The 10925-nt window shown below is 37.5% G+C and overlaps 1 protein-coding gene across 1 annotated transcript in view; it reads right to left on the bottom strand.

The window, feature by feature from the left end:
- Positions 1 to 9660: 9660 nt before the first annotated feature.
- The window catches only part of LRRIQ3 (leucine rich repeats and IQ motif containing 3), a 103689-nt gene continuing 102424 nt past the window's right edge, over positions 9661 to 10925 (bottom strand). The window contains exon 7 of the mRNA XM_036256784.1: positions 9661 to 9796. Within this exon, the coding sequence (XP_036112677.1) occupies positions 9661 to 9796 (136 nt within the window). The remainder of the gene's footprint in view (positions 9797 to 10925) is intronic.

Raw genomic sequence — 10925 nt, 5'->3', positions numbered from 1 at the left:
GAATGCTTATTGTCATATAGTAATGTCCTAAAGGTTTTATATACAATTTTCTCATTAATTAGTGAAAAAAACTAAAGTTTCTATTGAGCTTCAATACCTTTCTCTAGGTCACACAATTAATAGAATGACAAATAATTTAAACCCAGGTCTGTCTGGTTCCAAAGCCTGCGTTATTAATCACTGTACTCTATTATCACACAATTTGGACTAGTAGACTGATTATCAAAAAGAAAATACAAATTAACTCTTGGTTCAAAGAGAAAAAAAGTGAAAGTTGATAATTAACCTCGTTTAGTTTTCTTGGAAGATGAGATGCTGCTTAGGAATACTGAATACTGCTCTGGCCAGTAGTGGCCACTGCTTCTCCAAAGGGAACTACAGGAGGAAGGGGAAAAAAAGCTTTTAATCTATCAGTATGTCATTATTCAAAGAAAGGGCTCACAGTATGTCATTTCTGGCTCTAATCCCTTTTCTCATCACCCCCTTTTCTAGTGTAACCTGCTGCTATTTTTTCCCATTAACCATGACTTCAATATGGTACTTTCCTTTTTATGTTAACTTTGTTCTGGTAATTATAGAGTGTTTTTAATGGTGACTTAATTAGGAAAACTTCAGTGTTTTATTTATAACATATGTAAACTAATTTTAATCTGCAATAAAATTTTAGGGTGGCTTTATTAGCATAAGACAAGTTATAAGTAGTTACTTGAGAAATTTGCTGTGTCTAAGATTTTTATCAGGTTAGAAAACAGGACCTGGAACCCTTGCACATACAAGGTCTAAAAATGGAAAATTCAGCTATCTACACCAAGGGTTGAAAACTCTGGCCAGTGGGGCAAATAAGGCCAGTTTGCTGTTTTTGTAAATAAAATTTTATTGTAGTACTCTTCAATGCATTTGTTTATGTCTTTATTTATGGCCACTTCTATACTACAACAGTGGTACTGAATAGTTGCAATACAAATCCTACGGTCTACAAAGCCTAAAATATTTACTGCCTTGTCCTCAGTGAAAAAGTTTGTCAACCCTGGGCTACACCACCAATAGACCTGAGTCTCCATATTTTTATCTTTAATATTAGTTGCCAGGAAAGCCAAAAGCATATGTTGAGATTTCGTGATGGCAGTCGCCTTTGTTTTGGCACCAAGTTTTATATTGATTAAATCACTGTTAACTGCTAGTATAATATAATTAATAGGGTTACAAAACCTTTACTATAGCCTTGGCCAGTTTGGCTCAGCAGTTAGAGCATTGGAGTACAGATCTAAGGGTCACGAGTTTGATTTCTGGTCAAGGGCATGTACCTGGATTGCAGGTTCGATCCCCGGCCCTGATCAGGGTAATGCGGGAGGCAATCAATCGATGTGTCTCTCTTACATTGATGTTTCTCTCTCTCTCCGCCTCCCTCCCACTCTATCTAAAATACAATGAAAAAAATATCTTTGGGTGAGGACTAACAACAACAAAAATCACAAAACCCTTACTATAATTGAATTTTATTTTACATGATGTAAGGAATAAAAGAGATGTTCCTGATCACACTACATACAGTGACTGGGGAACTTATGCTTTTTCACATTGTGGCTCAGCCATCTTTAACATATGTCTTCCACTATGGTCAAGAAAATAAAAAATGAAAAGAGGGTAGTGCATGGTACATACCTGGAAGGGCTGCCAATCACTTTTATCTAGAATCCATTGGTCAGAATTCAATCCTGGGCCTCAATTAACTGTACAAGGCAGGCTAGAAAATATAGACTATTTGTGTCCTGAAGAAATAGAAAATAGTTTTGGTAAAAAGCTAGCCCGTCACAGAGATCTTCTCTAGATAACATTTATAGGCTTTCATATTTAATAAGAAGTAGTAGATAAAAGAGTGAAGGATATCTTCTAAACTTTTAATATGGGAAAAAATTAGATGGTTATAAATCTATGGGAGTCTGGGAATACTGAAGAAGAAGCTAGATTGGAGAGGGGGGATTTTTACAAAGATAATGAATTTCATTTTAAATTATGATTTAAAAAACACTTTAGGACTTCAAACAAGACTTATCTACCATGCATTTGGAAATATAGGAAACCTATTTAAACTACAGGTGTAACCTGGAGATAGATTATTGATTCTTCAAAATTTAAACAGTAAGTGGCAATATAAGTCATGAGATTGACTTGTGACAGCACAAATAACCAGGGAAACAGAGCTATAAACAGAAAAGCACTGTGTGTAATATGATGTCTGCCTTAGTACAAAGTTATAGAAACAGAGATGAGTACAATAGTCTTTGCCTTCAAGAAGCTCACAGTTGGGTGGGAATAATCAAGAACATTATTGATTACCTGCTGTATGTAAAGGCTATAAAAGATCCACATGAAATGAGAGCATAGATGAAGGGCAAACAAATTCAATAAATATATTGATTGAATGAATTATATTCAAATATATCACACAGAAAATCCTACTACTCTTTGATGGTGCCCCTCAAGTCTTACATAGACAGTGGACAAAACCTTCCACTAACTGCACAGAGAAAACTCCTGCCTCTACTGCTACACACTCATCTTATTAGTGCCTACTCTGTGGAAGGCACTGAGTTGCTTTATGCATTTTTCTCACTGAAGCTTTGCAACAATGTTCTATAACATGAATTATTATTTTCATTAAATTCTAAAAATATATGTATTATTTCCCAATACAGAACAGAAAACTGGGGAAACGGAGATTACCTACCTTGTTATGAGAACCTACATCTGTCACACGTTTTATCACCTCACAGTATTTCCCTTTGTTCTTTTTTTGTTTTTGTTTTTTATGGATTGGAAGAGTCAACATAGTTTATTTATTTATTTATTTTTAAAACTCATCTTTATTGTTGAATGTATTACAGATGTTTCTCCCTTTTTTTCCCCCATTGACCTCCTCCTCCCCATTCCTGCCTGCTCCTGCGTTCCCCACACTATTGTCGGTGTCCATTGGTTGTGCATATATGCATAGTTCTTAGGTTTATCTCATCCCATCCTCCCTCTCCCTTTCCCTTTGAGGTTCATCAGTCTAACAACCAATTTATACTTTTTAGTTCCCTCATCTTTTTCACTCACCTTCCCAGCCCCCACCTATCTGGCAAGCAACAAAAAGTTCTCTGTAGCTATGAGTCTGTTTCTGTTCTGCTTGCTCATTTTGTTTGTGGATTCAATTGTTGTAGATATGTATTAATTGCCATTTTATTGATCATATTTTTGTTCTTCTTCGCCTTCAAGACGACCCTTCAAGATTTCATATAATACTTTTTTGGTGGTGATGAATTCCTTTAGCTTTTTGTTGTCTGGGAAACTCTTGATATGGCCATCAATTCTAAATGATAGTTTTGCAGGATAGAGTAATCTTGGTTGTAGGTCATTGCTTTTCATCACCTTGAATATCTTGCCACTCCTTTCTGGCCTGCAAAGGTTCTTTTGAGAAATCAGCTGACAGTCTTATGGTAGCTCCTTTGTAGGTAGTGGACTGCTTTTCTCTTGCTGCTTTTAAGATTATCTCTTTGTATTTAACCTTTGGCATTTTGATGATGATGTGTCTTGGTATGGCCCTCTTTGGGTTCAACTTGTTTGGGACTCTCTGTGCTTCCTGAACTTGTATGTCTGTTTCCTTCACCAAGTTAGGGAAGTTTTCTGTCATTATTGTTTCAAATAGTTTTTCAATTTCCTGCTCTCTCTCTTCTCCTTCAGGCACCCCTATGATGCAAATGTTCGCCACTTGGAGTTTTCCCAGAAGCTCCTTACACTATGCTCATTTTTTTGGATTCTTTTTTCTTTTTGCTGTATTAGTTGGGTGTTTTCTGCTTCCTTATATTCCAAATCGATGGTTTGCTTCTTGACTTTACCTGCTTTACTATTGATTCCCTGTAAATTATTCTTTATTTCAGTTTGTGCATCCTGAATTTCTGACTGGCCCTTTTTTATGTTGTTGATGTTCTCACTAAGTTCCTCAGAGGTCTCCTTAAGTTCCTTGAAAGTCTCACTAAGTTCCCTGTAAGTCTCTGAGTAACCTTATAGCCTGTGTTTTGAACTCTGCATCTGTTAGATTACTTATCTCCATTTTCATTAGTTCTTTTCCTGGAGTTCTGTTCTTTTCTTTCATTTGGAACATGTTTCTTTGTCTCCTTATTTTGGCTGCTTTCCTGTGATTGTTTTTATGTATTAGGCAGAGCTGCTATGCCTCCTAGGCTTCATAGGGTGGTCTACTGTTGTAGGTGTCCTGTAGGATCCAATGGCACAGTCTCTCTGATCACCTTTGTTCTATTTGAAGAATAATCAGAAATACGAATATGACTGGCTCATTAGTTTTCTTGAAATTAATAGGAAACTTAAATTGATGGCTACTATTTAACAACAACCACAAAAATATTAGAAAATGACTATCAGTAATTTTTAGTAGTTCAACATAAAAGTACAAATTATTAACTATTGCAAAATACATATTTTTGGGAAATTTACCATATACTAATAAAATCAGAGAATTTTTATTATTTTTTATTTTTTACACATTAGTTTTATTTATTTTTTTGAAGATGTCCATTCATTAGATTTATTTATTTATTTTTATTAATTTGTTTTTGTTACAGATGTTTCTCCTTTTTTCCCCATTGACACCCTCCTCCCCATCCCTCCCACCCCATTGCCAGCTTTGTTTTCTATGTCCATTGATCATGCATACATGCATATAAGTTCTGTGGTTTATCTCTTCCTCCCCAACCCGGCTTGTCAGTCTCTATGTACCAACCTCTATGTCTCTGGGTTAATTTTGTTCATCAGTTTGTTTAGTTCATTATATTCCACAAGTAAGTGAGATCATGTGATATTTGCCTTTCTCTGCTTGGCTTGTTTGGCTTAGCATAATACTCTCCAGGTCCTTCTATGCCATCTAAAGGATAAGAGATCTTTCTTTCTTACAGGTGCATAGTATTCCATTGTGTATATGTACCACAACTTTTTAATCCACTCATCTATTGATGGACACTGGGGTTGTTTCCAGATCTTACCTATTGTAAATAGTACTTCTATGAACATAGGGGCACATATATTCTTTCTGATTGGTGTTTCAGGTTTCTTAGGGTATATTCCTAGAAGAGGGATCACTGGGTCAAATGGCAGTTCAATTTTTAACTTTTTGAGGTAACACTACAGTGTTTTCCAAAGTGGCTGCACCAGTCTGCATTCCCACCAGCAGTGTACTAGAGTCCCCTTTTCTCCACACCCTTGACAACACTTGTTATTTGATGATTGCTCCTAGATTGTCCAATTTGTTGGTGTATAATTGTTCATAGTATATTTTGATGATACTTTGTATTTCTGTGGTGTAAGTTGTTATTTCTTTTTCTTTTCTGATTTTGTTTATCTGGTTTCTCTCTTTTTGTTTCTTGGTGAGTCTGGCTAAAGGTCCATCAATCTTGTTTATCTTTTCAAAGAACCAGCTTTTTGTTTCATTGATCTTTTGAATTGTTTTTTTAGTCTCTATGACGTTTATTTCTGCTCTGACTTTTACTATTTCTTTCCTCCTACTAGCTATGGGTTTTTCTTTTTGTTTACTTTCTAGTTCTTTAAGTTGTAGGGTTAGATAGTCAATTAGGAATTTTTCTTTTTTCTTAAGGTAGGCCTGTAGTGCTATGAGCTTCCCTCTCAGGACTGCTTTCGCTGTGTCCCATAGATTTTGTGTTGTGTGTTTGTTTTCATTGGTTTCCATGTATTTTTCTATTTCTTTCTTGATCTCGTTAGTAACCCATTTGTTGTTTAACAGCATGCTATTTAGCCTCCAAGTGTTTGAATGTTTTTGTGTGTGTTTGTTGTAACTGAGTTCTAGTTTCAGGCCACTGTCATCTGAGAAGATGCTTGATATTTCAATTTTCTTGAATTTGCCTTGTGCTCTAACATGTGGCCCATTTTTGATAATGATCCATGTGCGCTTGATAAGAATGTATATTCTGCAGCTTTGGGGTGAAATGTTCTGTAAATATCAATGAAGTCCAACTGATCTAGTTTGTCTTGTAAGGACTCTATGTTCTTGTTATTTTGTCTAGAAGATCTATCCAGCGGTGTCAGTGGCCTGTTAAAGTCACCCACTATGATTGTGTTGTTATTGATCTCTCCCTTGATGTCCTCCAGAAGTTTTTTAATATATTTTGGTGCTCCTGTATTTGGTAAATATATGTCTACCAGGGTTATATCCACTTGTTAAATTGATCCTTTTAATATTATGTAGTGACCTTCTCTGTCTCTTATTATGGCCCTTGTTCTGAAGTCTATCTTGTCAGATATGAGTATTGCTACACAAGCTTTTTTTCCATTTTCATTTGCTTGGAAAATTTTTTTCCATTCCTTCACTTTCATCCTGTGTGAGTCTTTTGTTGTGAGGTGGGTCTCTTATAGTCAGCATATATATATATAGATCATGTTTTCTTATCCAATCAGCTACCTTATGTCTTTTGATTGGAGCATTTAAGCCATTTACATTTAAGGTAATTATTGATAGTATTCATTGGCATTTTAATTTTATGCCTGTGTTTCTCTCTCTCTCTCTCTCTCTCTCTCTCTCTCTCTCTCTCTCTCAGTTTCTTCTTCTTACAACAGTCCCTTCAGCATTTCTTGCAGTGCTAATTTGATGGTGGTAAATTCCTTTAGTTTTTTTTTTATCCATGAAGCTCTTTATTTATCCTTCAATTTTGAATGATAGCCTTGCTGGATAGAGTAATCTTGGATTCAGACCCTTGCCTTACATTACTTTGTATACTTCATGCCACTCCCTTCTGGCCTGCATCGTTTCTATTGAGAAATCCGCTGACCGTTTAATGGGAGCTCCCTTGTAGATAACTTTCTATCTTTCTCTTGCATCCTTTAAGATTCTTTCTTTGTCTTTAATGTTTGCCATTTTTATTATAATGCATCTAGCTGTGGGTCTCCTGGGGTTCATCTTACTTGGGACTCTCTGTGTTTCCTAGACTTGTGTGACTTCTTCCTTCAACAGTTTAGGGAAGTTTTCTGTCATTATTTCTTCCCACAGGTTCTCTGTTCCTTTCTCTGATTCTTCTCCTTCCAGTATCTCTATAATGAGAATGTTGTTACGTTTTGTATTGTCCCACAGCTCCCTTAAACTTTCCTCCTGCTTTTTAATTTTTTTTCCATTTACTGCTCTATTTGGGTGTTTTTCTCTACCTTGTCTTCTAAGTAGCTGATTTGGTCTTCAGCTTCTTCTAATCTACTATTGAACACTTTCATAACAGCTATGTCATTCTTTATTTCCTCTTGATTTTTATGCATAGCTTCTACCTCTTTTTTTAAGCTGAAGTAGTTCCCAATGAGCTCTTCATAATTCTTATTAAGTTTCTTGTAGTTCTCACCACATCATTTGAGCACCCTTAATATCATTACTTTGAATTCTTTATCTGACAAGTTGCTGTCTTCCATTTCCTGTAGTTCCTTTTCTGGTGATTGCTCTTTTTCTTTCCTTTGGATGTTGTTTCTTTGTCTCCCATTTTAGCCATCTGGTAGCTCTAGACCTGGTGAGGGATGTTTGGATGTGTAGACAGCTCACTGTATATCAAATAAGGCTATTGTGCCTCCCATACTGTTTTGTTGTGTGTCACCTCTTGCCTGTTGTGGATCATGGAGGATTGACTACTGGAGGCTGGTATTGGCGTGTCCTAGTAGGTGCTCCTGCTGGAACACGTGGGCCCCTCTGGAGCTGTGTTCCCAGCTGGCCGCTGGTGCCACCTGTAGCTGTATAGCTCAGGCCCTGTTAGAGCCATGCTCCCAGCCGCTGTGTTCCACAGGCCTCACTGGAACCCTGGCTCTCCACTGATCTTGTGGGCAGCTGGGCTTTACAGGCCCCGTTGGAGCCTCTGCTTCCCGCTGATCCTGTGGGGAGCTGGATGGCACAGCCCTTGGGAGACCCAGTTCCATGCCTATCTTGTGGGTAGCTGGGTCGCACAGGCCTCTCTGATACCCCAGCACCCTGCAGGTCCCGCGGGCAGCTGGATTGCATCAGTCCCTCTGGAGCCCTGGCTTCCCACCACTTTTGTGGGCTGCTGAGTTGCACAGGACTCTGTGGAGCCCCAGGTCCCATGCTGGCAGCTGGGGAGTGCTGCTGCCCCATGGGGCTCAGCTCCTGCTCAGCCTTTGCAGTTTTGGGGGATGGGTCTCAGCTGCTGGTCTGTGCTTCTGTTGCCTGGGGATGGATGTCTTCTCTCCAGCCTCTGTTGCTGGGGGTATATATCGGTGCTGATTGGGCTGCTACTGTGGAGCATGGTGCTAGGCTCCCAGCCATTCACGGCTTCCACATCCAGCACCTTGACAGTTCTGCTACTGTGCACTGGTCTGTGTTGACACAGGGTCTCCACTGGTCCGATGGTGTCAGGTGCACTGGTGGACTCAAGTTGCTGGGCCCTAGCTGCTCCCACTGCCTCCTCCCAGGGAAGACCCAGGATCCTCCAAAATGGTGAGACCTCCCCACGGTGCAGGGAGAAGTGCCCTGAAGAGCCACTTACTGCAATAGCCGGCTGCTCCCATCCACAGCACAGGAACCTTCGGCTCCGCATCTCTGCACTGCACGTGTTTGGTCGTCCACCTTAGCGTCCACTCACACTCTCTCACACACTAGCTCACTCTCTCACACACTTACCCTCCCTCTGGTCCTGCCCGCCACTATCTTCCATCTAATCAGAGAATTTTTAAAGCTTCCATGTATAACTGATAAGTATTAAAAAGAAAAATTTTGAATGTCATTAGCTACATTTTATTAAGTGAGCAATGTCATAACAACAGTGAGACATTTATCTTTCTAAATAAATACGCTATTGAAAAGTGACTCGAACTTTACAAAGGATTTTTATATCTTTTTAATGATGTTCTTTATTTTTCAAATTTTGTAACATGGCTATGTATTAAAATTAGTGCACACTATGTCTGTATACCTTATGATCACAACTAGATGAGTATATGTGTCCTCTCCCACTTTCCTTTCACCCCGCATATGTAAAGGCAAACTCTTCAAAGATAAATACACAAAATTTTATAATATCTGAGAAAGTTAACAGGAATGTTTCACTTCTCTTTTATATTTTAAATTGTCTGAATTTTTATAAGAGCATGAATCACTGATACAGAGGTGAAAACTTTATTTTGAAAAAAATTTAGAAATTGTTTTAACAAAATAAACAGAAAATATAATTAAATACATGAAAGCAGGTAATGGAACTAATCAAATTAGACAGTGCCTTAATAAAAGTCAACAGTTAGGACAGAAATAATTATGGTAAGATTGCCAGAGAAACTGGAAATTGCTTTGTTATACTCAGGATATTAAACAATATAAGCAACACCTTTTGCTATATTTCCTGCAATAAAAGATATCACTTTTAATTGTTCCTTGGACATCTGGATATATAAGGAACCCTTGGGGTGCCAAGTCAACTTGGTTTAAGTTAAATTATGATCAGTATGAGAAACATTTTAATTACTCTTTATTTTTTTAAAAAAGATGTATATATAAATCCTTCTTGTGACACAGAACATTCCTTCTTTCATGGTATTATTTTAAAGTCGTTTAACTGAAAATAATAGTCATAATTCAAAATGACCATAGGATGTGATCTGGTGTTGGTTCATTCTGTCATTCTACCGGGAACTTGCATTTGTATTCACAACCGCAACTTTTGCTTTGGCTTCTTGTAATCTTTCCCAAGATTTTTGAAAGGCAATCATATTAAAAACAAATTTTTCTTCACAGCGTCTTGTATATGCTTCTTGAGCTCTATGAAGAAAAAGGAAAGGTAATAGAATGAGATACTTTTAAATTACTAAGACCATAACATTTAGGCAGTTAGTTAATAATTAGATGTATTCAATATAGACATATACAAATCAGAGAATAAAGACAGAACTTCACTGATTGCATAGATTTTTATTATAACATTCACTAATACTCATTTTAGGTAATTCTAAGATTTCTATTGGCTATAACAGAATCCAAACAAACCATGGCTTAGATTCCCAAAGAGGCATCTAAACCAGACTATGCCATGATTTGCAGACTTTTTACTTAAGCCTCACTAAATCCAAGTTTCTTCTAGTACGTTGTTGTTGTTGTTTGCTTAATCCCTTCATTTTTTTCACCCAGCGCCCCCAAACCCCTTCCCTCTGAGAGTTGTCAGTATGTTCTCTATGAGTCTATTTTGTTTGTTAGTTCATTTTGTTCATTAGATTCCATATATGAGGAAATCATATAGTACTTGTCTTTCTCTGACTGGCTTATTTCACTTAGCATAATGCTGTCCAGGTCCATCCGTGCCGTTGCAAAAAGTAAGATTTCCTTTTTTTTTTTAATAGTAGAGTAGTATTCCACTGTGTAGGACTCCATTACTGACTGAACAGTGTCCCCTCCAAATTCATATGGTGAAGTCCCAACTCCCGGTACCTTAAAATGCAACTATATTTGAACATCAGGACCTTCAGGTGGTTATTAAATTTAAATGAGAGCCTATGGGTGAGATTTAATCAAATATGAGAAGAAGATGAGACACCAAGGATGTGTACACACAGGACAAAGGCCATGTGAGGACACAGTGGGAAGCAGCCCCCTGCAAGCCAAGGACAAAGGCCTGAGGAGAAACCAAACCTATCAACACTTTGATCTTGGACTTCCAGCATCTAAAACTGTGAGAAAATAAATTCCTTTTTAAACTACCTAGTCTGTAGTATTTTGGAATAGCAGCCCTAGCAGACTAATACAGACTCTTATTACATTAGAGAAAGATGAACCAGGTTAAACTGTCAAATTTGATTCATGGGCCTTTGAAGAATTCATTTATTTATCAGATTCATTCAATGGTTTTGTATTATACAGTTTGGCACATTCCCTAGATGCTGGAAACGTATGACAC

This window comes from Molossus molossus, unplaced genomic scaffold (assembly GCF_014108415.1).
Source record: "Molossus molossus isolate mMolMol1 unplaced genomic scaffold, mMolMol1.p scaffold_m16_p_12, whole genome shotgun sequence".
Taxonomy (NCBI): domain Eukaryota; kingdom Metazoa; phylum Chordata; class Mammalia; order Chiroptera; family Molossidae; genus Molossus; species Molossus molossus.
The sequence above is the reverse complement of the archived record's forward strand: the minus strand, read 5'-3'. Positions and strand labels throughout refer to the sequence as shown.